The 27,199-nt window shown below is 44.5% G+C and overlaps 1 protein-coding gene across 2 annotated transcripts; it reads left to right on the forward strand.

The window, feature by feature from the left end:
• The first annotated feature begins 1,054 nt into the window (after nucleotides 1–1,054).
• fem1b (fem-1 homolog b) lies at nucleotides 1,055–27,199 on the forward strand. Of its 2 annotated transcripts, XM_078427416.1 has the most exons (3): nucleotides 1,056–1,726; nucleotides 18,978–20,391; nucleotides 23,362–27,199. In XM_078427416.1, exons 1-2 carry the CDS (start codon nucleotides 1,158–1,160, stop codon nucleotides 20,347–20,349), a joined length of 1,941 nt encoding a protein of 646 aa, XP_078283542.1. In that variant the 5' UTR covers nucleotides 1,056–1,157; the 3' UTR covers nucleotides 20,350–20,391; nucleotides 23,362–27,199. The 2 variants fall into 2 exon arrangements, with proteins under 2 accessions (XP_078283543.1, XP_078283542.1); XM_078427417.1 differs by having other exon boundaries at nucleotides 1,055–1,726; nucleotides 18,978–27,199.

Consider the following 27,199-nt stretch of genomic DNA (forward strand, 5'->3'; position numbering starts at 1 on the left):
TGAATAGGTGATACAAGATGGTTGGAGGAAGTCATGGGAAATGACAATGACCTTTGTCGAGTGCCAGGGGAGCGTGGTGACGTTTTAATACAACAATAGGTACTATTGTAACGTTTAAGAAACATTTGAAGTACATGGATAGGATAGACAATAGGTGCAGGAGGAGGCCATTCGGCCCTTCGAGCCAGCACCGCCATTCAATGTGATCATGGCTGATCATTCTCAATCAGTACCCCGTTCCTGCCTTCTCCCCATACCCCCTGACTCCGCTATCCTTAAGAGCTCTATCTAGCTCTCTCTTGAATGCATTCAGAGAATTGGCCTCCACTGCCTTCTGAGGCAGAGAATTCCACAGGATAGGTTTAGAGGGATATGAGCCAAATGTACAGTATAGATGGGGCATGTTGGTAAGTGCGGGCACGCTGGACCGAAGGGCCTGTTTCCACGCTGTATGACTCCATGATGAAGATAGATACAAAATGCTGGAATAACTCAGCGGGTCAGGCACCATAACACAAACTCTATGATGAGGTTTGTAACGGGGGGGAGGGAGGTCTGTAATGAGTGTTGGGGGGGGGGGGGGGGGGGGTTGTGAGGGGGAAAGGAGGTTTGTAAGGAGGGAGAGGGAGGAAGTTGGTAAGGAGTGAGGGGGAAGGAGATTTGTGAGGGGGAGGTTTGTAAGGAGTGTGGGAGGGAGTTTATAAGTAGTGTGGTGGTGGGGGGGGAGAAGGTTTGTAAGGAGTGTGGGAGGGAGTTTATAAGTAGTGTGGTGGTGGGGGGGGGGAGAAGGTTTGTAAGGAGTGTAGGAAGGAGCTGCAGATGCTGGTTTAAATGAAGATGGACACAAAAAGCTGGAGTACCTCAGCGGGACGGGCAGCATCTGTGGGGAGAAGGACTGGGTGCCGTTTGGGGTGGAGACCCCTGTATTCCTGTCCCCCAGTGTTTGGTGCGTGTATGGGGGGGAGGCGGAACGGCAGGCGGGCGGGCTGGCGGCGCCCGGAGCGGGTTGCGCGGTGCACGGCGCGGGCTGGCGGTGCCCGGAGCAGATTGCGCGATGCACAGCGCGGCGCGGGAGGAGGCGCCACTTGCCGTGGGCGGCGGAGAGGCCCGGGCCGGGCCGGGCGGGCGGGGCTAGGATCGGGCGCGATGGCGGGCGGATGGGGAGGCAGACAGGGAGCCGAGGGCGGCTGATGGAGTCGCTGGCCGCCTACGTGTACAAGGCGGCGAGCGAGGGCCGTGCGCTGACGCTGGCCGCGCTGCTGCTCAACCGCTCGGAGGTGGAGAGCCGGCGGCTGTTGGCGCAGGTGAGCCCGGGGCCTGGTGTCGGGCCGGGGCCTGGGCCTGGGCAGCGGGCCACGCCGCTCATCGCCGCCTCCCGCAACGGCCACGCCAAGGTGGTGAAGCTGCTGCTGGAGCACTACGGCGTGGAGACGGAGCAGACCGGCACCGTCCGCTTTGACGGCTATGTGATCGACGGCGCCACGGCGCTGTGGTGCGCGGCCGGCGCCGGGCACCTGGACGTGGTCGGGCTGCTGGTGGGCGGCGGCGCCAACGTCAACCACACCACGGCCACCAACTCCACGCCGCTCCGAGCCGCCTGCTTCGACGGCCGGCTCGACATCGTACGCTTCCTGGTGGAGAACCGCGCCGACATCCGCATCGCCAACAAGTACGACAACACCTGCCTGATGATCGCCGCCTACAAGGGCCACAGCCAGGTGATCAGGTGGGTAAGGCCTGGGGGAGGGAGGCCTGAAGGGGGGCCTGGGGGGGGAGGCAGGGGACTGTGTCTGGCTCAAAGGTTTTGTGTTTCACCCAGAGCGTTGTGAATCTGTGGAATTCTCTGCCTCAGAAGGCAGTGGAGGCCAATTCACTGGATGTATTCAAGACAGAGTTAGATATAAACTCTTAGGGCTAAGGGAATCAAGGGATATGGGGGGGAAAAGCAGGAACAGGGCCCTGATTTTGGATGATCAGCCATGATCATATTGAATGGCGGTGCTGGCTCGAAGGGCCGAATGGCCTACTCCTGGATCTATTTTGCTATGTTTCTAAAGGGGAAGGAGTGGTGGGGGAGAGTGTTCAGGTCAAGGGGGAAGGAGTGGTGGGGGAGCGTGTCGGGATCAAAGGTGGTGATGGGGAGAGTGTCAGGGTGAAGAAAGAGGTGGGGGAGGCAGTGTCAAGGAGAAAGAGTGGCGGGGGAGAGTGTCAGGGTCATGGGGACGTGGTGGTGGCATTGGGGGGAGCATGATGGAAGAGGCGATGGCAGGGCGTCTGGGTCAAAGGTGATGGAGAGAGTGTCAGGGTGAAGAAAGAGGTGGGGGAGGCAGGGCCAAGGGGAAGAAGTGGCATTGGGTGGGAGCTTCAAAGGTGGTGGTCAGGAAGAGTGTCACAGTTATAGGGGGTGGTGGGGGAGAGTGTTGGTGCCAAGGGGTAGAGGTGGCTGTGGGTGAGAGGGTCAGGTTTAAAGGGAGGAGGTAGGGGAGGGTGTTAGGGTCAAGAGGGACATTGCGTGGGAGGGTGCAGTTCTTTCCTACACTGGGTGGGAGGGTGTCTGCATCAAAGGCGAGTGGGGAGAGTGGCAGGGTCAAAGAAAAGGTGGTGGTGGAGGAAGGGTGTCGGGGTCAATGAGAAAATGCGACTTGGGTGCAAGGGTGTCGGCGTCACAGGTCGTGGTGGGGCTAAGGGAGAGTCAGGGTCACAGGTGGTGATGGGGAGCATGCTCGGGTCAAGGGGAGGAGGGTGGTGGGTGGAAGGCAGGGTCAAGGAGGAGGGGGAGGCAGGGTCAGCAGGAAGTGTTTTCGGTGGGGGGGGGGGGCAGAGCCAAGAAGACTTGGCTGAAAGGGGGTGCAGGGGAGGCATGGCCGGGTAAGAGATAGCTTGCGGCGAGGGGTAGGGTCAAGGGGAAGAGGTTTCCCGTGGAGAGGATGTGTCTTGGGGACGATAGATGTATCTGGGTGGTAAGAGTCCAGCCATAGGAGGAAGGGCTGCCAGAACAAGGACAGAACCAGGATGGTGGAAGGTAGGAGACACAAGGAACTGCAGATGCTGGAATCTTCAGTAAAACACAAAGTATTGGAAGAACTCAGCAGGTCAGGCAGCATCTGTGACGGGATTGGATAGACAACATTTTGGGTTGGCATTCGTTTTCAGACTGACTTTACTGATTTTAGCCGGGGGGGGTGGGGGGGAGCTGGAAAAGAGGTGGGGATGGGACAAAGCCTGGTAACTGATAGTTAGATACAGGGGCAGGAGTTGGTTTAAAGTTGGACATGGGCCTGGGATGAGGAAAGGGTAGAGACAGATTAAGTAGATGAATCTGGAGTAAGCACTCTGGGCAGATATAAGTGAGTGGGTTGAAAACACCACGAGAAAGATGTTAAAACAATCCCGGGTGGGGGGGAGGGGAGGCTTGATTAGCTCAAGAACAAGTCAAGGTGTATTTGGTGAGAAACAGGAACTGCTCAATAGGGGGAATATGGGGACACTTAAATCTTTGAAAGGTTTGCTTTAATTTGGAGGAGTACAAGTGTTGCACTTGCTACTCTGAGGTTGAATATAGAATTACTGGATGCCTGTCATTTGAATCCACTTGGATGGCAATTATATAGTCGGTGTCTGCAGTTTGCTTGAAGCTCTCTACAGAACATGTTCTATTAATATATGAAAATAAAAACACTCAGATCTTTAATGGCATGCCCAATGCACTTATTTGGCATTGATTTCTTATATTGCATGTCCTTTCCTTGAAAGATAAACTATCACTTTCATTTTAGGTTTCAGTTTTCTTTTTCAGTGGCTAGCTTTTGCACATTATTGGGAGATTTCTATTTTGTGGACGTGGTATAGAATCATACAATGTAGGAGCCGTTTTGATATTGTGCCTGTCGTGGTTATTTTATCGTTTCCTGAGCATTCCAATTCTAGTTTGAATGCCTTGTCTGCATTGACCATCCTTTCAGGCAGAGCATTTCTGATAACACTGCTCAAACTTAAAGTTTTCCTCTCCTCCTTCCCCCCAGCCCCCAACCCCCTTCTGACCCACCACAACCCCAATCCACTTATTTTGCCAAGATTCCTAAATCTGTGTCCTCTGGTTACCAACTCCCCTGCCTGTGGAAACTGTTTCTCTCATAATTTCAACACCAAATCTCCTTTGCTCTCGGGGGGGGGGGGAGCGACGACTGCTTTTTAAGTCTTTAGTTTATTATGATGGTCTGCTTCAAACAGGACATCCTTTGACTTGATGGGATTGCTGGTTCTTTTTGTGTACAAGTGCAGGAAATGTACTTTAATTATTGCTCATTTCAGATGATTGCATCATTCAACAGTTAAATAACTTGAGTTAGCAAGAGTGGGACCATACTCTGCGAAACAGTTAGGTCAGGAAGCTTTGTACCAAGTGGGGTGAAGGGGCGGCACAGTGGCGCAGCAGTAGAGTTGCTGCCTTACCAAGCCAGAGACCCAGGTTCGATCCTGACTACGGGTGCTGTCTGTATGGAGTTTGTACGTACTCTTCATGACATGAATGAGTTTTTCCCAGGTGCTCCAGTTTCCACCCACATTCCAAAGACGTCCAGGTTTGTAGGGTAATTGGCTTAGTAAAATTGTAAAAATTGTCCCTAGTGTGTGTAGGGTAGTGGGTTGGCATGGACACGGTGGGCAGAAGAGCCTGTTTCCGCACTGTATCTCTAAACTAAACTAGAGTTGTTGTTCTTTAACTGAACATTGCACAATTAATGAACTTTCATATATGAAATTATCCTGCCTCTGTTTAAAATCTTATGCTGGCAGAGTGTTCACTACCGCTCATGGTTGCCGTTTGAGTCAGAGATTGTAAGTACAAATCCCTCTTCTGGAGTACAATACTTCAGATGATGCTTTCGTATGAGTCAAAGTGTGTGTTGAAATTTGCAGTTTCATTTTGAATCATGGGGTAAATCAACACTGGAATAAACTTATTCCTTCTATAAATTCTTTGTATATTGTATATATAATCTCCATCCACAGAATATGGGTGTTTTTAGCATTTATTGACCATCTTTTTCAAATACTTTATTCATAAAAGTTGCAAATATATAATACACAACATTCTTTTGTGCTATTTAGAGTAAAAGACATGTTGTTTTATTTGCTTACAAGATTTACGTTATTAGCATGAATTCAACCTTTCTTTCACATAGTCATACAGCATGGAAATAGGCCCTTCAGCCTAACTTGCCCATGCTGACCAAGATGCCCACTCTACACTAGTCCCACCTGCCACGTTTGGCTCATCTTCCTCTCAACCAAATCCTACATACTGTGAGCGATGAGTGAATCTTCCACATTCTCCCGTTGCTCTGTGGGCAGTGGTGGGAGAGCCTTAAATGGTGACCCCCTTCCCCATAGAGCCTTGCAGCATTTGCACCATGCGTCAATGTGTTCCTTGGCACTTAATGCCACTTGGCAACATTTGGTGGTGGACATCTCTTTAGACTGAAAGACGGGCAAAATTCAGGCAAGACCAAAGTACATTTTGCTTTGAGTTGCTAATCCTCCATCTTCAGTTGATTGTCTCTGTCAACCCTGGGAATACTCTGTGGAGCAGTGTTGTGTTACACTACCATATGGGGTGAATCTCAACAAGGACCACTGAGGCCCTGTCCGGACCTTGGAGACATTTCAGAAAGAGCTGGATGATGGTTTATTGATAATAGCTTATTCTATGTACTGAGATATAGCGGAAAAACTTTGTGTGATATCCAGTCAAATCATTCAATGCACAAGTACATCATGGTAGTGCAAGAGTGAGAAAGAAACTGAACCCAGTATATTGTGTCACAGCTATAGAGAAAGTGCAAGAGCTGCAATGAGGTAGATTGGGAGATCAAGAATTTGCCTGTAGCGTATGAGAGGTCTGTTCAAGGGTCAGATAACAGCGGGAAAGAAATTGTTCTTGTATCTGATGATGCCTGCTTTCAGGCTTTCAGGCTTTTGTATCTTCTGTCCGACAGAAGAGGGGAGAAGAGAGAATAACCAGGGTGTGAGTGGTCCTTGATAATGTTGGCTGCTTTCCCAAGGCAATAAGAAGTGTGGATGGAGTCGATTGGGGATGGGGTGTGTGTGGTGGCGGGGAGGCTGGTTTGTGAGGTGGACTGGGCTGTGTTCACAACTGTGCAATACCCTGACAGTTTTTTCAGGTGAGGCAGAGGTTCATTTGCACCTCCTCCAACCTCATGTACTGTATCCGCTGTTCCAGGTGTGGATTCCTGTATATCGGCGAGACCAAGCGCAGGCTCGGCAATCGTTTTGCTGAACACTTCCGCTCAGTCCGCCTAAACCTACCTGATCGCCCAGGTGCTCAACACTTTAACTCCCCCTCCCATTCCCACACTGACAATTCTGTCCTAGGCCTCCTCCATTGTCAGGGGCCCAACACACATTGGAGGAACAGCACCTCATATTTCGCTTGGGTAGCTTACACCCCGGCAGCATGAACTTTGACTTCTCTATCTTCAAGTGGCCTTTGCTTTCCTTCTCTCTCCATCCCCTTCCCAATTCTCCTACCAGTCTTACTGTCTCCGACTACATTTTATCTCTGTACCACCCACTCCCCTAACATCGGTCTGAAGAATGGTCTCGACCTGAAACGTCACCCATTCCTTCTCTCCAGAGATGCTGCCTGTCCTGCTGAGTTACTACAGCATTTTGTGTCCATGTGCAATTTCCTTCTCGCTATTTGTAAAGCAAGATTCTTTTGCTTGTTTGAAAGTTCACACAATAAGGCATTCTACCAAATGATTAAAAAAAATTGCCTGGGGGTTGGATCCATCATCTCCTTTTCCTGCTGTGCCTCAAGGACATTTCAGGCAGACGAGAGCCAAAGGTGCTCTAACGTTTATATGAGGTTTATTCCAACTGGACGTAATGTTTCAGATCTATTCTGCATAACACAGGAGATGGAGAATGTCAGCAAAATACCTGATATTTGCACACTCCTTGTGCAGAAACGAGGAACTGCAGATGCTGGTTTGCAAAATAAAGTAGCTCAGCAGGTCAGGCAGCATCTCCGCAGAACATGGATAGTTGACGTTTCGGGTTGGGATCCTTCTTCAGACTGGCCAAAGTGTATTTACATTGCACAGCTTGATGTGGCTGCACTCAATGATAGCCATCACAACGAGGGCCACAAATGTTACATCTTTCTCTGAAGATTTATACATCGAGTCTCTGGGGATGATCAATCTGCAGAGACGTTCAGGTTTGTAGGTTAATTGGCTTGGTAAATGTAAGAAATAATTGTCCTAGTGGGTATAGGATGGTGTTAATGTGCGGGAATCGCTGGTCGACGTGGACCCGGTGGGCTGAAAGGGCCTGTGTCCGCGCTGTATCTCTAAACTAAACAATTTTGGAACTCCAGATGAAATGAAAGACCGCTTCGGTATGTGCCACAACAGCACAGCACAGTGGTGCAGCAGTAGAGTCGCTGCCTCACTGTGCCAGAGACCCGGGTTCAATCATATTTCGGGTACTGTCTATACCCAGCCTGTACGTTCTCCCTTGACCATGTGAGTTTCCTCCGGGTGCTCCAGTTCCCTCCCACATTCCAAATACATGCACGTTTGTAGGTTAATTGGCTTTTGTAAATTGCCCCTGGTGTGCAGATGCAAAACTGGGATAACATCAAACTAATGTACCGGTGATCATTGGTCAGCGTGGACTTGGTGGGCTGAAGGGCCTGTTTGGATGCTGTATCTCTAAACTAAACAAAACAAAATTTTGTTTCTGCAATTGAGCACTTTCACATTCCCAAGTTTTGCTTCCAGGTGGTCACAGGGAGAAGGTACAAACTCCGCAGTGACAGCACTCTAGGTCAAGATCAAACCCAGGTCCCTGGCGTGAGGCAGCAGCTCTACCGCTGTACCACTGTACTGCCCTACCTGTTCCACCATGCTGCCCTTCTTGTAGGCTGGGCTGGGAACAACAGCAGATTCTCTCATCTGATTTGTATTTACTTCAGTTCCAGCGATTCAAATTCAGTCCTGACCTCTGGTGTTATCTGTGCAGATCTTACTCATTCTTCCTGCCAACTGTGCGAGTTTCCACTCACATGCCAAAGATTTGTAGGTTAATTGGCCACTTGTACTTTGGTGATTGGTAGCATCTAGAAGCACAGGGGTTGGTGCTAAGAATGAAGGGAGAATGAAATTAGATTGGTGTAGGACTGCTTGTTGGTTAGTGACTTTCGGCTGGACTTTCCATGCTGTTGGCCACCAGTACAGACACTGTTTTCTTTCCAAATTATTAACTTAACTACAGTTCCTTGGCCTGGACTTTAACATGCAGGTAGTTCTGCTATAACCTGGTAGGTGTGTTTGAAGAAACCCTATGCAGCGGAAAATAGATATCAAAACTATGGTGTCAGTGACGAGAAGGGGGGTTAAGGCTAGAGTGTCACACTCAATAACTTATTTTTTTCCCTGCAGGACTATCAAAAATACAGACCTTTTTGATAGCTATTTGTACCTATTCCTGCAAGATAAAAATGTTCAATACAGTATGGTTGAACCAGTGATTACAGAAGCGATGCTTGTCAATTTTAATGGCCTCCTGCGGTGACACTGATGGACTGTGGTTAAGCGACAGTGCTGTCTTGTTACTTTGGAAGGCTACTTACATGAGAAATTTTTTTCACCCCAAGGCAACTTATTTTCTGCTTAGATATTTCCAAAGAAACTTTTAAGTGCCTCCCTAGTTCTCGATCGAAATAGCTTTATAACCAATTAGGCTGTCATGTTACAAATGATCTATATACTAAAACTATCGTTTGTTTGTTCCTGAACTGCAGCCAAAACGGTACACGATAGCACAATAAATTTAGTCCTTTTGGTGCTAATGGAAGAAGTTTCATTGAAATTGGTGTTATATTTTTTTAATTATTCACATTTTAACATTTAAATCTATCTCCTAGGGAGGAAGGGAGGGAGGGAGGATAAGGGGGGGAGGAGGGAGGGAGGGGCAGGAAGGAGGGAAGGGCAGGAAGGAGGGAGAGAGGAGGGATAGGGGGGAGGAGAGGGGAGTGGGGGAGGAGAGGGTGGCTGCACCAATGCAGGAGAGGTTTGGGACCAACGTGTCCACTTGGTCTAGTATTATCTAATTTATTGTTCTATCCAATTCAAGTTGTGGAAATACACATTATAGCAGAACAACCCTACTTATTGTGGGAGATTCACATGCAGGCACACATCACTGCCCTGGCTTACCTGCTATAAACACCAATATTCTAACATTGCACGTGAATCGAATAGTTTTGCTGCTTGATTTTACTAAACTTGCATAAAATTAATGGTGTACTTTCTCTGTATTTGCCTTGTCCTCTTAGCATTCTGCCTCTGTTCATCTAGCAGATCTTCGGCACATAGGAATGGGATTGTGTTTCATGGCACTTATAATGCATGATGTGATGTCCAGCTAATGCAACAAGATCTCAATTTCGAAATGGATAACCAATCCACTCAATATTTTGGCAAAACAAGTATTGGATTTCTCCGATTGTTAAATGCATATCGGTTTAGTTTCCAACATAACTACGTAACACTGGGAACTTCTATCTATGAGTGCTGGTGTGTTGGTTTTTACATGCCAGGAATATTCGCTTACTTGCCTCCAATCAGGGCTCTATAGATTCGCACTACTCTCCAGGGTTGTCAGATGCAATTCTGGCTGGTGTGTAAATACTGATGGAGCGCTGAATTGCTGGAGATGCTATTTTTTGTTTGGATGCCTTGAAACCAAGCCTCCTTGAGTGGAACATAAAAGATAACATAATATGAACCAAATGTCTGAGTGCTTTGAATAATGTTCGGGCCAAAAATTATCTGTCAATCAGTGCTATGATCACCTGTGCACTCTTTCTCAACATATTCAGTATTGCTGGATTAATCCTTGAGTGTAAACCAGGGGCTCTTGCCAATAGTAAAGTTATTGGTAGACACAAAATGCTGGAGTAACTCTGGCACAGGCAGCATTTCTGGAGAGAAGGAATGGGTGACATTTCGGGTGAGTTACTCCAGCACTGTGTGTCTATCTTCAGTGTAAACCAGCATCTGCAGTTCCCTCCTACACAGTAAAGTTGTTGGAGCAGATGGTTATTGGTGCTTGGTGTTTCAAGCCTGGTACAATGGCAATAACACATGCATGTATATTGTGCCATTTTGATGTCATACATAGTGGCGCAGCAGTTGAGCTGCTGCCTCATAGCGCGATAGATCTGGGTTTGACCTTGACTGGGTGCTGTCTGTGCAGAGTTTGTACGTTCTCCCTGTGTCCGAGTGGGTGTTCTCCAGGTGCTCCGGTTTCCTCCCACATTCCAATGACATGCAGGTTAATTGGCTCCTGTAATTTGTCCCTAATGTGTAGGACGTAGAACTAGTGTATGGGTGAATGGTAGTCAGCATGATAGTCGATGGGCCGAAGGGCCTGTTTCTATGCTGTTTCTCTAAGCTAAACCTAGTAAGGCACTTTAAATGAGTCCAGCCAGCCAGAATTTAATACTAGGGTACAAAAGATAATAGGGCAGAAGATAGTGTGTATTTATATCTTTTTTAAAATGCAAGCTTTCGATATTGTACTGAGGAAGTAGTTTACATGGTAGAGATAATCAGAGCTGAAGGCCATGGCAATGAATGCCACCGATGGCAGAGCAGAGAAAGGTGGGGATCATTCTGAACTGGGGAAGCTCGGGTTAGTCAGAGTAATGAACATGGCTGTTCCATTAGGTTTTGAGACCAAATGAGGTCAGAGATGTGCTGGGGGAATGGGACTTGGAAGTTAGGACACAAGTGGCAGAGTTTTTTAAAAAAAAATTGGAGCATTGAATCTGCGTGCCCAAGATAATGAATAGTTGATTTCGAGCTTTAGATTAATTTACAAAAGTCATTAATTTTAATTTTAAAAGATAATAGAATTGTACTTCAAATTGTTGTTCACAATTGATCTGAGGAAATTATCTGAAAGGTATTTTAAACCATTTGATCTGAGAGCCATACTTTACCACTGTTATAACAGAAAACACGATTCGGGATTTCGAGGAGAGGAAGAGAAACAACATTTAAACAAACTGTGTTATAGTGGGGATGGGGAATAGGGGGGGTGGGGGAGAGAAGAAATAATTACACAAAATGTCCCTTCCCCTCCATTTAAATAGTTCAAATTGCAACGCAGTGTTGATTTAGGGGAGGCACAAACAGAGCAAATTCAAAACAGCTGATAGAGATTAAAACTACTCCTTACAACACCTACATCTATTCAAGATTCAAGATAGCTTTATTTGTCATCCAAAATGGCGGCGCTGCCATAGCAGCTGCGGCTTACCTGCGGTCCATTTGTCTTTGTGTTTTTGTTGTTTTTTTGTCTTAATTGTAGTTGTGATGTGGTGTTTTTGCGTTTGTGTACTGTGTGTGTATGTGGGGGGGAGGGGGGGAACTGTAACATTGTAAATAGGTGTCCCTTCCGAACGGAGACCCGACCTTTGTTTTCTGGGTGTTGTCTCCGTTCCTGCTGCGGCCTACCATCGGCCCAACTCCTGGAGCTGTCGGCCTCCAGGGCTCCGGTTCGCAGAGCCCGCGGACCGGACTTACCATCAGCGGAGCCGGCCGTCTTCGGAGGCTGCGGGAGCGGCTGCGACTCGCCTTAGGCTTGGGCCGCGTGGATGCCGACATCGGGAGCTCCGGCAGCGGCAGTGGGTTCGCCCGCCCCGGATCGCGGGGCTTGGGGCGCGGACATTTCACCGTCCGGCGCGGCCTAAAATAGGCCGCGGGATATTTCTCTGCTGGGCGGGGGCTTCAATGTCGGGAGCCACGACCGCCCCGATGTGCAGCAACAGCGGCAGCGTGTTCGCCCGCCCCGGATCGGACTTATCATCGGCGGAGCCGGCCGTCTTCGGAGGCTGCGGGAGCGGCTGCGACTCGCCTTAGGCTCGGGCCGCTGCGGACCGTCCGGCGCGGCCTCCAACCACAACAACCTGACCGCGGGATAGGACAGCAGGAGAAGGGAAAGACATTGTGGCCTTCCATCACAGTGAGGAGAGGACTGGAGGAGACTCACTGTGATGGATGTTTCTTTTTTTGTGTGTTTTTGGGGTTGTGTAATTTTAATGCCTATTTAATGCCTATGTTTTGGGGGGTTTTGGGGTTGTGTAATTTTAATGCCTATTTAATGCCTTTATTGTTGGACTGTGGGTGACTGAATTTCGTCCAATATTGGATGACAAATAAAGCTATCTTGAATCTTGAATAGATGTAGGTGTTGTAAGGAGTAGTTTTAATCTCTATCAGCTGTTTTGAATTTGTTCTGTTTGTGCCTCCCCTAAATCAACACTGCGTTGCAATTTGAACTATTTAAATGGAGGGGAAGGGACATTTTGTGTAATTATTTCTTCCCACCCCCCCTATTCCCCATCCCCACTATAACACAGTTTGTTTAAATGTTGTTTCTCTTCCTCTCCTCGAAATCCCGAATCGTGTTTTCTGGATGAGCAGGCATGTTCCTAGATAAGTGATCTGCTGGGTGTTAAAATTGAAATTTGATTAAAATCTCAGATCCAATCTGCAGCTGGTAGAACTGATGCCTCATTGTGCCAGAGACCCAGGACCCTTCTTCAGACAAGGTGTGAATTACTAGGTGTGAATTATTATATAGTTTGCGGAGATGGCCTGACTCGAGTTCAAGGACGTTCTAGTCCTTTTATGGCGGAACCAATCTGACCTGGATGCGTAGCTGGGCTTGAGTTGGGTAGCTCTGTCTAGAACCCAGCACCACTTCTCCATTGCAGTTACATCATCACACACTGGCAGTAAACCATTTGAATGGGATGGTGGGTTTCCTAAATGTGTATTAGGGGTCCAGTAGGCCTGTAAAACTGTATAGCAGTAAGCAAAGTCGAGGGATGGGATAATTAACATGTTTGAAGCTCTTCTCACAGATTACGTACTCTGCTCCGTTCTGCACGTGGTTTTTCTTTCTATTCAGATTTATTCCCATTCTGAGTACATTGATTTGAATTTTGACCTCATGGTAAAATGCATTTTAACACAATCCATACCTAGTGAAAATCTGCAGTTCTCAGTATTTTCAAACTACCCACATACAGTGCACTCAGAAAGTATTCAGACCCCTTCACCTTTTCCACATTTTGTTACGTTACAGCCTTATTTTAAAATGGATTAAATTCTTTTTTTTATCATCAATCTACACACAATATACCCCAGAATGAAGAAGCGAAAACAGTTGTTTAGAAAATTTTGCAAAGTAATTATAAAGAAATAACTGAAATATCACATTTACATAAATATTCAGACTTGCTTTGACACTCAAAATTGACCTTATGAAAATCCTGTTTCCATTGATTATCCTTGATGTTTCTACAACTTGATTGGAGTCTACCGGTGGTAAATTAAATTGATTGGACATGATTTGGAAAGGCACACACTTGTCTTCTATATAAGATCCCACAGTTGACAGTGCATGTCAGAGCAAAAACCAAGCCGTGAAGGTGAAGGAATTGTCCTTCGGGCATGTGAATTTTCTGTGTTTCTGCAGATTTCCACGTTTTTAAAATCCATTTTCCGCGCCTTTTGCATGATTTCGGCATTTTTCACTTTGCCAAATAAACGGAGAAATCGGATCGGAAAAAATAAAATAAAATAAAATAAACGATGTACAGACTTGTAATGAACTTGTGAGACCACGCAGCACTGGCTTTGTGACGTTTGTGAATGTCCTTGAGTAGCCCAGCCAGAGCCTGGAATTTAATCCGATCGAACATCTCTGGAGGGATCTGAAAATGGCTGTGCATTGACGCTCCTCATCCAACCTGATAGAGCTTGAGGGGATCTGCAGAGAAGTTTGGGAGAAATTACCCAAATACAGGTGTTGCAAGCTTGTAGCGTCATACTCAAGAAGACTTGAGGTTGTAATTGCTGCCAAAGGTGCCTCAACAAAGTACTGAGTAAAGGGTCTGAATACTTATGTAAATGTGATATTTTAGTTATTTATTTTTAATTACTTTGCAAAAATTTCTAAACACCTGTTTTTGCTTTATTATTATGGGGTATTGTGTGTAGATTGATGATTTAAAAAAAAAAGAATTTAATCCATTTTTAAATAAGGCTGTAATGTAACAAAATGTGGAAAAAGTGAAGGGGTCTGAATACTTTCTGAACGCACTGTATATTCTCTATTCCTTTTAAAGTGTTTGATGAAATTTAATGTATTTATTTTATCAATCTTAAATCTCTTCACCTTGGTGTTATTTGCTAACACTCCTCCAAACTGGCCTGGGTATTTTGTTTGATTAAAGCTACTGAATAAATATGTTTTTGCTCACGTTGCTGCTGATGATGTCAGAACAAATGCAATATTATGCAAGAGGCCAGCACTAGAAGTTGTAGGCCTGCAGGAAGTTGTCCCCTCTAATACTTACCTTTTATTAGCACCGATTCCTCCTGAGTTGTGACACAAAAAGCAAGCAAAAGAATTTGTCAGTGTTTGAAATGTTGAGTTAAAATAGGCTGGCTCAGTGCAGTAGAGAGAGTATCCTTCAGATCTTCTAGTTTGTATGATTCAGTATCTAATAAGGCCATTTATTTAATCAGCAAACACAAAAAATTGTGTGATTGCCTTATTGTACAACTGAATTGTTGCTTTATGATCCACTGAAGGTTGAATTGTTTATCACATCTGACCGTGGTGATTCTAACATCTGTCAATAACCCGAGTTCTGCAATTGCTCCAGTGGTCTCAGCAAGTTTCTGTTGCTTGAGTTGAAGGATTGATTCACGTATTAATCTCCACTTTTAATTGCATAAATGATGCTTTCAGCAGATTGTAACTATTCATGAGTTGGGTGGAAGGGACCTGGTTAATTGTTGTATGAAAGTCCACATCATAGATATGTGCAGAATTTCGGGAAGTCATTCAGCTCATTGTATTTGTGTTGGCACTTGAAGCAGTAATCACTTCATTGCTTTTTCTAAGAACCCTGCTGTTTTCAATTATGTATTCAATTTGCGTTTGAGTGTTTCTGATGAGCTAGCAGAACCTGTACACGTTAATGTTTCCTTGTACCATTGTCAGTACAGAGTTGAATTGAACCTTTGTGTTAAGTCTCAAATACAAATTTTCCATCCCTTTGCCTGTTTTCTATGCTTATAAAGGCACTGATCATTCTAGTATGGGCCTTTTATCCCACCTTGTACTGTTGACCATTACTGGTGAACCTTGGTACTGAGTCTCATTAGATTAAATAGGGTGGCACATTGGTGCAACGGTAGAGTTGCTGCCGTACAGCGCCAGAGACCCGGGTTCGATCCTGACTACGGGTGTTGGCTGTACGGCGTTTTCCGTTCTCCCCTTCCCGTGACTGCCTGGGTTTTCTCCATGTGGTCTGGTTTCCTCCTTCATTCCAAAGATGTACAGGTTTGTAGATTAAGTTTGTAGATGATGTCTGAAGAAGGGTCTCGATCCGAAATGTCACCCATTCCTTCTCTCCAGAGATGCTGCCTGTCCCGCTGAGTTACTCCAGCCTTCTGTGTCTATCTTCGGTTTAAACAAGCATCTGCAGTTCCTTCTCACACAGGTTTGTAGATTAATTGGCTATGGTAAATTGTCCCCAGTGTGTGTAGGATATCACTAGTGTACGGGGTGATCGCTGGTTGGCATGGACTCGGTGGACTGAAAGGCCTGTTTCTGCACTGTATCTCTCAGCTTAAACTAAACTAAATGGCCCTGGAGGCAAAGGTACCACAAATGGCTCTGATTCTATGCTTCCTACGTTTCCTGGAAGGTGGTGATTGGACCTGGGGAATTGAAGTGGTGTATATCCTGAAGATGGTAACCCTGGTTGAAATTAAGATGGAGGCACAAGAGACTCCAGTTGCTAGTTTGCTGGAGGATCTCAATGAGCCCAGCAGCATCTGTGGAGGCTGCTCAGGGTCATCTAGACTGCCACGGGGTCCCAGACAAGGTCTCAACCTGAAAAGTTCACTTCCATTTCCCTCTGCAGGTGCTCCTCAACCCAATGAGTTCCTCCAGCAGATTGTTGCCACTGATTGAAATGAATTAACTTGTCTGCAAGATTGACTGCCTACCAGACTGGCCTGTGTTTCAGGGGGTGACTGGATAGAGTTGAATCTTTTGGGAAAGTTATGGAATCTATTTGCATTCACGTTGGGCTGATGTATTCACTGTCTATATGAAGCCAGCCGGTGACACTGGAAATTGAGTGTCTGAAGAAGGGTCCCAATCCAACATGTGACCTATCCATGTTCTCCAGAGGTGCTGCCTGAGCTGCTGGGTTACAGCAGCACTTTGTCTTTATTGGTAGTTCCTTGTATCTGCAGTTCCTTGTTTTTATCTGAATTAATTGGATTTGAAGACTACAAAATCTTTAATGCAAGCCAATATACTGGAAATCTGAAATAAAATCAGCAAATGATGTAGGGGCTCAACAGATCGGGAATCGGATAGAGCAAGAGAGTAAAGCAGCAGACTGGTAGCTCATTAAATCAGTAGAAGATGTTTAAGCAAAAGTGGAATTGAGAAAAACGGAGCAAGGAAAGTTGTGATGCATGACAGTAGAGACTAAATAAGTAAAAGATTAAAGGTAATGGACCGTGTTGAACTAAAAGTAAACCCAGAGCAGGTATAAATTGCTTTGGTAGAGTGGAAGGAGTATATGGAAAATTTGAGTACATGGCCATCAGTGTACCCTGGGCAACAGGATGGCTGCACACCACAGCAACTCCAGTGTATCTTTGAGGATATATTTGATTTTTGTGAATCAATTAGAATGGTATGGATTTGGAGTCAAACAATATGTAATCAGTTCAACAGACTGTTAAAATGCCATCTGTGTAGTACAAAACATTAACCACATGTAAGTAATTTTGGCTGTAATTCCAATCTAATTAGCAAATAAGACTAATAGACACTCTCATCAGAGTGTAACCTCAGTGCTGTTGTTTGTGTTACCAATGATGTGACAATTCAATAATCTGACTTTGAGAGTGTATGGATAAGACACAAGTACAAATGTTTGTTATTATTTGTTAGTGATCACAGAATAGTAGATTTGAGTTCCTGTGCAAAATGCAGTGCCAGGGTTGTGAGTGAACATGTGAAATCATTTCTACCCGAATAAATGCCACACCTGTGAGCCTGTCAGCAGTTACTATTGGACCATGTTAAGTTGTGTTTTATTGGATCATTCTGTTAAATTAAACCAGTGGGGATTAATCTCGGGAACAGTGGCTCTAGTAAGAAAACTGGGATGAACAGTTGTTCAGTACGAGTGCACTATAAACAAAGGGTTCTTGAAGATTAATTATGAATATTTCCCCTGTTTTTCCTCCCTTGCTAAAAATGCTGAGTTATGTAAGTCACAGTCTGCAATTGCCCTGCACTGATTATCAATATTTGTATTGGGGGCAGATTGACTGGTATCATCCTATTTTAACCATGGTGGCATTTGCATTTCAAAGGGTACATTAGGGTATGAATCGGAAGCGAGAATATTGGTGTTGTAATAATTTTGTAAACTTTGCTGTTCTCTTTATTAAAAGAGATCCAGCGTAGACAACCCAGATCTTTGCCGGGCCTCCTGATGTTTATAACATACATACGATGGCGATGTGACTAGCATGTTTGCAGATGAGGCAACGATTGCTGCTGCTGTGTTGTAATCTTTGTCCACCGAGCCATGTGGATTAATTGGTAAAATGGGAATGGAATAATGCAGTGAGCGGCAAGGACCAATATTTACTATAATGGTAGCACCCTGGGGAGTACTGAGGAATAAAGGGACCTCAATGTTACATGTTCAAGGATCCCTGAAGGCAGTAACAGAGGTAGGCAGGTAGTGAACAAGGCATGTATGATACTTGTCTTCATTTGCCAGAGCATGTAACAGAAGAGTAGGCATACAATGTGCAGTTTTGATTACACAGCATAGGAAGGGAGCTATTGCACTGATGGAGTTGCAGATGATGTTATGTGGGATGGAGCGTTTCAGTTGAGGAGAGGCAGAACAAGCTGGGTTTGTTTTGCCATTATTTGGAGAAGGCTGAAGGATGAACTGATTTTGAGGGGTGTAGATTGTGAAAAACTTTAACCCTTAGCAAAGATGTCTCTATTGATAAGGCATATGTTTATGGCAAGAGATGGGAGATGTAGAGGGGATGTGAGGAAGTGATTGTTTCCTCCCAAGAGGTTGTTGAAACCTTCGAATGAATTGCCTGAGAACATAGTAGAGGCGACTGTGTTCTCAAGGTTTCGGTCCAGGCAACCAATATCAAGGTTTTAGTAATATTTGAGAAACACTTGAAACTCCATGGCACAGAGGGCTATGATCCAAGTGCTAAAAAAATGGGTGTAGATGGGTACTTGATGGCAGGCATAGACACAGTGGGCAGAAAGGTTTGTTCTTTTTTGCTGTATGGTGACTATTGGCTTTGTCTGACTAATGTAGAGTGACTTTTGAGAATGTATATTACAGCCCATTGGGTTTGAGTTCCATAGTTCCTGAAGTAACGATGTTTTGCTATAATTTATAAATCCCCATGACACCTCAGCTCCATTACCCCTGCCCTTTTCCCTTTATTAGCTCTCCTGCCTTACTGCCTGGGTTCATTCCCTTTTCTCCTTTCCACATTTTCATTGCATCCAACATTTGTCTCTTAACTTTCCTAGTCATTGACCTGGACTATTGGTTCTGTGTCTCTCACTCTCTGGTTAGCACGCAATCAAAGCTTTTCACTGTACCTCGGTACATGTGACAATAAACTAAATAAACTCTACATATGTTGCCTGGCCTTATTGTTTTCAGTATCTTATTAACATTATTTTTGGCAAGTGTGTTTATTGGTGACATGTATAGCCGCTCATTCATGCTTCCTGCAAATGATTTGGTCCTAAGAGCTTGTGGTCTGTTTCCTCAGGTACCTGTTGGAGCAGCACGCTGATCCCAACTCCAAGGCACAATGCGGAGCTACTGCACTCCACTTTGCGGCTGAAGCTGGCCACCTGGAGATCGTGAGGGAGCTGGTGAAGTGGCGGGCAACCATGGTGGTGAATGGGCACGGCATGACTCCCCTGAAGGTGGCGGCAGAGAGCTGCAAGGCCGACGTGGTGGAGCTGCTGCTGTCGCATGTGGACTGTGACCTCGCGGGTCGCATCGAGGCGCTGGAGTTGCTGGGTGCCTCCTTCGCCAACGACCGGGAGAACTACGACATCGAGAAGACCTATCACTACCTGTACCTGGCCATGCTGGAGCGCCACCGTGACCCTGACCATCCGCTGGAGAAGGACACCCTCCCTTCCATCGAGGCCTACAGTGGGCGCACGGAGAGCAGGACGCCGCAGGAGCTGGAGGCCATCCGGCATGACAGGGACGCCCTTCACATGGAAGGGCTGATTGTCCGCGAGCGGATCCTGGGCCCCGACAACATTGACGTTTCGCACCCCATCATCTACAGGGGGGCAGTGTACGCGGACAGTATGGAGTTCGAGCAGTGCATCAAGTTGTGGCTCCACGCCTTGCACTTGAGGCAGAAGGGCAACCGCAACACCCACAAAGACCTCCTCCGCTTCGCTCAGGTCTTCTCACAGATGATTCACCTGAACGAGCCTGTGAAGCCCAGAGACATCGAGAATGTCCTGAAGTGCAGCGTGCTGGAGATAGAAAGGGGCATGTCGCGAATCAAAAGCTCGTCGGACATCGACGTCCACGCTGCCATGGACAATTGCGAATCGAACATTTTTACCTTTCTGTACCTGGTCTGCATCTCCACCAAAACCCAGTGCAGTGATGAGGAGCGGGCACGCATCAACAAACAGATCTACAGGCTGGTTCACCTGAATCCCCGGACCCGGGAAGGTTCCAGCCTGTTGCACCTGGCGGTGAACTCTGGCACGCCGGTGGATGACTTCCACACCAGCGACGTGTGCAGCTTCCCCAGCGCCCAGGTCACCAAGCTGCTGCTGGACTGCGGTGCTGACATGAATGCGGTGGACAAGGACGGCAATGGGCCGCTGCACGTTATTGTGCAGTACAACCGCCCCATCAGTGACTTCCTCACCCTGCACGCCATCATCATCAGCTTGGTGGAGGCCGGCGCCCATGCTGACATGACCAACAAACAGAAAAAGACTCCGCTGGACAGGAGCACAACCGGTGTGTCCGAAATCCTCCTCAAGACTCAGATGAAGATGAGCCTCAAGTGCCTGGCTGCCCGAGCAGTGAGAGTTCACAACATCAGTTACAAACGTCAGATCCCTCAGTCTTTAGAAGAATTTGTAGAATTGCATTGACTCTTAAGATATGCAGATGATTCTTTACCAGACTGGTACTAGGTATGTCCATAACGCATTGGTTTATGGAATTGGCCTGCTCATTGTATGCTTTGTCTTATCCTGTCTTCATTCCAACCCATCCCATAGCCATTCAGATTGCCATCGGTGTTTTCTTACAGCACACTTGTCAACTAGGCCAGTGTGATGCAAAGTGCCTACAAAAGTAATCTTTCATAAAGGTGTACCAATGAAAGGTGAAGATTAAACCTTCTGTCTTCCAATAACAATAGAATATAAGAGATGGGAGCAGGTCACAAACGTTAGCCCTCTCCACCATTTAGTAAGATTATGGTTCGTCTGATATTGACCTTTTTGTTTCTCTGCCTGATGTCTTTATTCCCATATATAGCCAAACATCTATCACAACCTTGAATTCATTTGGTAATTAATCATAAATTATTACAAACTTTTTTCCCCTCGTATTGCCTAGAATTAAAGGAAATACCAGTCAGAGCTGCAGGTAACACATTTTCTATGTAAAGTCAGTGGATTAGTTTTTAAATGACCATTAGTCTGCCCTTCGGGCACAGCTGGTTTCATCTGTGAAGAGCAGGAACATATTATTTTATCACACACTCGTCCATGCTGGGTTGCAGTTAAGATTGAAGGTCTCATTGCTCCTGTGTTACAGCAGTTGGGAATGTTAAGAGCAAGAGTGTACAGTTTGTACAGTGTGTTTGGAGAATGTGATTACTGACCATTGACAATGCCAGAGAGTCTGAGGTGCTGTTTTTGGTGAGCAATCTTGCTGCACTGCAATTGCTGCATGTGCTTGATCTGGCTGCACATCTGATTCTTTAGTAAAACATCCCTTGGTGTTCCTGTGCAAGGCGTATAGTTTGCTGGTCAATAGAACCAAGACCTTGGAACACTATCAGAAAATCAAGCCCTTGTGACAAGAGCGGCTGTAATCCAGGCACTGAGGGGCTCCAGTCACTCCAGTCTTATTTTACTAGAATCTTGGAGTTAATGGGTTGTGTTGTGGTAATCCAGGTGTTTTTTTGTAAAGAAATGGAAAGCTGTGCAAAATGTAACTCTTCAAATGACTTTTCATCTATGTGAGCTGTCATGTTAATATTGCACAGTTCAGGAATGGGTTCTTTCAAGGATATCTGGCAAAACAACTAATGTTTGGTGCATCTGCCACCCAGTTAGTGTGCGGGTTTGTCTGTTCGATCTGGGCATGAGTTTACTGAGGTGTATCAGGAAATGCGCATGTTTAAGGTTACACGAGGATTGGATTATGTTGGAATGTAATACCTTGCATATCTAAATATCCTATGTCTCTCAGACTAATCTTGTACATGAAGGTGGATGAGTCTTGGGTGAAGCGGTTCTGCATGGCACTTTGGAATGGTATACAGAATAGAGTAAAAAATGTATAATTTTGGGAGAGGATCAATTAAAGAATCTAATACTGACTTGCATTCAGCCATGAGGGAATTTACTGTATTATTGCATCCCTTAAAATTAAAAATTAATTTAAGTGAAAATGTTACTACATTTAACATTGATCTTTTCATGTGATTGTAGTTGATTGCACCATCTAGTTTTGTTTGAGCCTAAGATTTTATTCCTAATAATGTGTATCTCTTCAGCAACGTGCTCTACTTGTGCAATTTGAAATGCTGTTTGAATGTTGTTTTCCTGATCATCTTTCCAGTTGGTTCCATCATGTATCAGCTTTCATTTCATGTGTTGTATTGACAATAATTCAGGAGATTGAACTGAACCCTGAGCGGGAAAACTTAATGCACAGATGTCCCTACAGTGTCCCAAAGTGTTTTTTTCCAGAGCCTACAAAAATGATGGGTTTAATCTTTAAACTGATTTTTTTTTCTGATGACAAAAATTGTACAATCACATTTTGTGTTTGTGCTTATTCCTTCCTTTTGAAATGTCTTTATTTTTGTGACTGACAGTCAGCTACACCGAGTCTATTTTGCAATGCTATGATTTTGAATTGTGATAAAGTTCTTTTTCCCAAACGTTTACCGGAATAGTTGTGTGATTCATGTTATCCTTTGACTTGGGCAGGCATGCAGCTTAAAAGTTTAAAATTCAAGTGTAATGAAACTCTTGAGATGGAGGACTGCACTGTTGCAAACACAGTACGAACTGTGCTGATAATCTATAACCCAAGGTCTTGTGTTCGTCTTGTGGACCAATGTGGGATCTCCAGTCTACCTTTTCTCATTTAAGCAAATCTATCTTTTCGCATTTGAGGCAATGAAATCAAATAATGCACGAGTACTTAATTTTACAGTTAGGACAATGTTTTGAGTCTTGATTGTATTATCTTGAATGTATTAGGTTATTGAACTTTATTGAAGAATAATAACACTGGAAAAAATGGGGAAAGGAGCAGGCCACTCGGCCCCTCAAGCCTGCCCTTCTATTTAATACGTCAGTGACTAATCTGCCCCAGACCCCATCTCTGGTATCAGCTCTCCATCACCTTCAATTCTCTGATCTTTCAAAAATGAATCTATTTTAAATAGCACTATTGGTGAATAACTAACTTTTAAAGTGAAACGGCTTAACTATTGATTGCAGTAATTTGTAAACTTTTATTTCAGAAATTTTAAATGCGTTACCAGCATAAATTACCCAAATTTAAGCTAGTGGGTCACTCAGACAAGATCTGTAAAAGATCCTAGTTTTAGTTCCAGCTCTCTAACATTAGTGACCTTCTTATCCAAGAGCTTGCAGGATTCAATGTGGTAATTGAGGTCAGGTGAGCACAATGCTACAATGGCCTCCCTGCTTGAATAGCTCAAACTGCATTGGGAGGAGCTGGTGAAGAAGACCATTTGGGGAAAATTGATGGAAAGTTGGTGGAAATTCTCATTCTCAGAAGGGTTGACTGATAACCCATCTTTTGGGTACTTAGTCCCCAGGTTCGCAAAATGTTATAGTTAGAATGTGTAGAATACCTCTGTATTGATTCTAAATTCCTGTTTTTCACAGACGTGAAAGGCCCACAGCTCACGGAGGAACGTAGGGCCGAGGGAGGTTGTGAAAGTCTTTCACCCGGGGGTACCATCAATTGGAGCACTTCAGCATTCATTGTAATGTGTCCGATGATTGTTGGCGAGGTTTAAAATGGTTCCACATTGCACACGTTCGGGTGTCCATGTGTAGATTTCTGGTCATGTCTGGTGGCTTTAAATCTTTTGTGTAGGGTGGGTTGGTGCACAGGGGTTTGAAACCAAAGAAAATCCCATCTCCACAAACGCTAATGGAATAAAACTGCATTTTGCCTCAGTTGTTGCTTTCATCAATTCTGCTCTCCCATGCGAACAGACTTTGTTTGTAATCTGGACAGTTCTGATCATCAGGATAGTCCCTGATGTAGGTTCTCAGTTTGAGGATGAAGAACTAAGATTGCTCTGAAGTGCAGTAAAGCGAATATCGTGTTGCCTACTTTTCTACTAATTGATTTTGGGAATCTATCAATTAAATTAATCTAATTTGATAGTAATTCAAAAGGAGCTTGGTTGGTGAGTAAGTGTTAGTAGAATTTTGGCATTAAAAACAGAACGACCAAGTTAGAATTGAGAGAAAGAAAGACACATAGTGCTGGAATAACTCACCGGAACAGACAGCATCACTGGAGAACATGGACAAGTGACGTTTCTGGTTGGGACCTTCTTCAGACCCTTCAGACAGAGTTGAGTGTCAGTTAAACTATGGGTGCTTTACTTTTTATTACTTGAATGTTCCTGTTGATTTAGAACAAAATGAGACTTGCAAAAGGTGCTAGAACAAGGCATCCCTTTTGGATGGCATAAGGTGCTTTCCAGCTAATGAAGTACATTTGAAGTGTCGCTCTTGTGTGGCAGTCAATTTGTCCACTGCTTGCACCAACAAATAGTAATATAATGATTGCTTCATTATGGAAAGGAGGTGACACACTTCAATCTCTGAACACTGCAATAGTCTTGGGACTTCGGAAATGATGAAAACATTGGGATGTTTATTTTATGAAATGGCAATAGAACTGAATTATTGGTGGGTGGAAGAAGGAATTATGGTCCCTTAACTTTGATAGATCTGATCAATGTTCTCATCTGTTTGATATCAAAATTGTTTGCTTTTGGAAGAGATTTGAAATATTTTTTCTAAATTGGGTTATTAAGTGCACTCGATTTACTTTGACTTGCGGAGTTTAAGCTTTTCCAGCATATAGCTGAATGTCTTTTCCATTAGTGAGATATGGATTTTGACATTGCTAATAAGGCTAGGATTTATTGTCTGTTCCTTACTTGGTCCCTGTACTGAGGAGGCAGCATGATTGTGTTGAGACTAGAGCAGGGTAAAAGCTGAATGGAGGAAGGGTGACAGATTTCCATCTCTGCCCGACATTTGTGAACCAGATGCCTATTGTGACTGTCCGATAATTTCATGGTCGCTATTTCTGCTACCAAATTTTTCTTTAAAGTACTGCATTTATTTAATTACTTGAATTTAAAATCTTCAGCTGCTGGTCATGGAATTTGTACTTTCCTCTGGATGCTTGTCAAGTAACTTAACTGCTGAGGCTTTTTGTTCATCAAACTTGCCAAAAAAAACCCTATAGTTGTTGGGCTTGCTATCATTGCCAACAGAAAGCTGCACAGAAGTCGTTCTGCTTGAATTACTAGGCACTGGAGAGGATCTTTTTGCACAGCAGACCAGTTTATTGAACTCTTTGAAACTGCTGTCTCATTAATTCTACTTCTCTTGCATCTCTCCTTCTCCCTCCCACCCAACAAGCTCCTCTAACACTTTTTACTATTAGGTTTAGGGTGAGCTTTGATCATGAGCCTTCTGGAAATAGAGGGAGAATTAAAATTTGGGTTTACATAAGTATATAGGTTAGACAGGATTGAATTTTCCAGTTTATTTAAAAATCATTCTTGATTTTCTAAATTGATCATTTAGGCAACAAATATCTAAAATTATCTTATTGCTGCTGCAATCTGGTTAATGGAAATCCCAGAACAGTGTCATCAAGCATGTTAGTGGGCTTACTGCCAAATGTCACAGGCAGATTGGTCTACGCTTATACATTAAAAGAAACAAAATGCTGGAGTAACTTAGTCAGTCAGGCAGCATCTCTGGAGAACATAGATATGTGATGTTTTGGGTCAGGACCCATTCTCAGACCCTGGAAAGGGTCCTGACCTGAAACATCACCTATTCCTGTTCTCCAGAGATGCTTCCTGACCCGCTGAGTTACTCCAGCACTTTGTGTCTTTTTTGTAAATCAGCATCTGCAGTTCCTTGTGTCCCGATGCTTTAACCTTGATGCATTTTACCTCATACCCTTGGAGCTTCTTGTAGCGATTCAAATGATCATTCCTACAAATGGTGGACCTGCATTTGACAAGAGTTGCATCGTTAGGAATGCTATCTCGCATTACTCAGCCTGAAGGAGTATTTTATTTGAGGTGTCCTTACACCTCAAGTTAATATCGGCAGCCCCTAATGAATTGGTAATTTTTGTACCTGATAGCTAGCTGACTGGCTATGCAGAGATTATCTTGTGATTGCATGTAGGGTGCATGTACACTTTTCCACAGACGCTTGAGATTGCCGAATCCTACCTGTACTTTTCTCAGTCATATAACTAGTGACTAGTTACATTTACCTCCCAACTCTATTACACTTTCATAGTTTGGCTAGGCATAGTTCAAGAAATTCCCAGGGCATGAAACTGGTGGGTGCGCGCATTCATTCACGGTTAATATTGATGCTGTTATCCAAGACTTCAGTGATGTGTACACCTTTGGAAGCCCAAAATTAATCCATTGCAAACTGGAGTGCAGAGTGGAAGTGTGGTGGGGTTACAAAGTCAAATTATCATTTTTGCGAATTATGCATTATACTTTGTGTAAATGATTTAAAAAAAATTATGAAACCAATTTAGAATGGGATTCTAAAGAATGCTCCTTGTATGACACACTGTTAGAACCAATTGGAGCCACCGTTGAGGACCTGACATTGATTCACTGTTTATGAAGTGCCCAATTTAAATGTCATTTCTTTGGCGATGTTGCATTCAGTAACTGACACATAAAAGAGAGCCTGGAGTTGTAGATTTTTGTTGTTTTCAAAGCCCTTTTAAGCAGTGTGCTAAATTATTCAAAACAGTCAGCATTACCACTGAATGCCTTAATGGGAACAATAATGGTAGGAGGATAAAAAAAATTCTATGTCACTTTTCTAATACAGGGGCCCAGTTAGTCTTTCTGCTTTCAACTCTTGATGTCTGAATTGCTGATTTGCAACAATGGGGCTTTTGTCGGGCAGCATTTTAAAAAGATAAACATCTGACTGAATTGCAGCTTTATGTGGCAGTTTGTAAATAAATAATTTAGGCTCTTCCCCTCACATGGTCATGTAAGAAATTACCCGAACATTTTTAATGGTGAGAGTCAGTGACCATCTATGCCAAAGGGTGCAGAATCTATCTGTATGTTTTGAGTTGAAATGCCATGGCACTTTGCACTATTATTCCTCAGGATGTATAACCTTGTGTAACTTGTTCGCCCATAATTCCCAAAATGGGGATTTAATTGTCCCTAAAATTTAAGTTAGTTGCAAAATTAGATTTATTACTGGATTTTTAGACATGCCTTTTATGTCGGTTTCCACTGAATTCCCACACGACTGTTTTTTGGAAAGACGGGGGAATGATGTATCAAAATAATTTGTTCTCGTAACTTGTAAAATGTGATTGTTTTGTTTAAATAAAGCTATAATGTACACTGAAAACAAACATGAGGATTTGCTTTGAATAAAAGTCCAGATCGTGATTGTG

Source organism: Rhinoraja longicauda, chromosome 33 (assembly GCF_053455715.1).
Source record: "Rhinoraja longicauda isolate Sanriku21f chromosome 33, sRhiLon1.1, whole genome shotgun sequence".
NCBI classification, from domain to species: Eukaryota; Metazoa; Chordata; class Chondrichthyes; order Rajiformes; family Arhynchobatidae; genus Rhinoraja; species Rhinoraja longicauda.

Bases quoted from the DNA above. Each gene is read 5' to 3' on its own strand.
- fem1b (XM_078427417.1), top strand. From the start codon at position 1,158: ATGGGGAGGCAGACAGGGAGCCGAGGGCGGCTGATGGAGTCGCTGGCC. The intron at 1,727-18,977 runs GTGGGTAAGGCC...CTGTTTCCTCAG, and splicing joins GGCCACAGCCAGGTGATCAG to GTACCTGTTGGAGCAGCACG.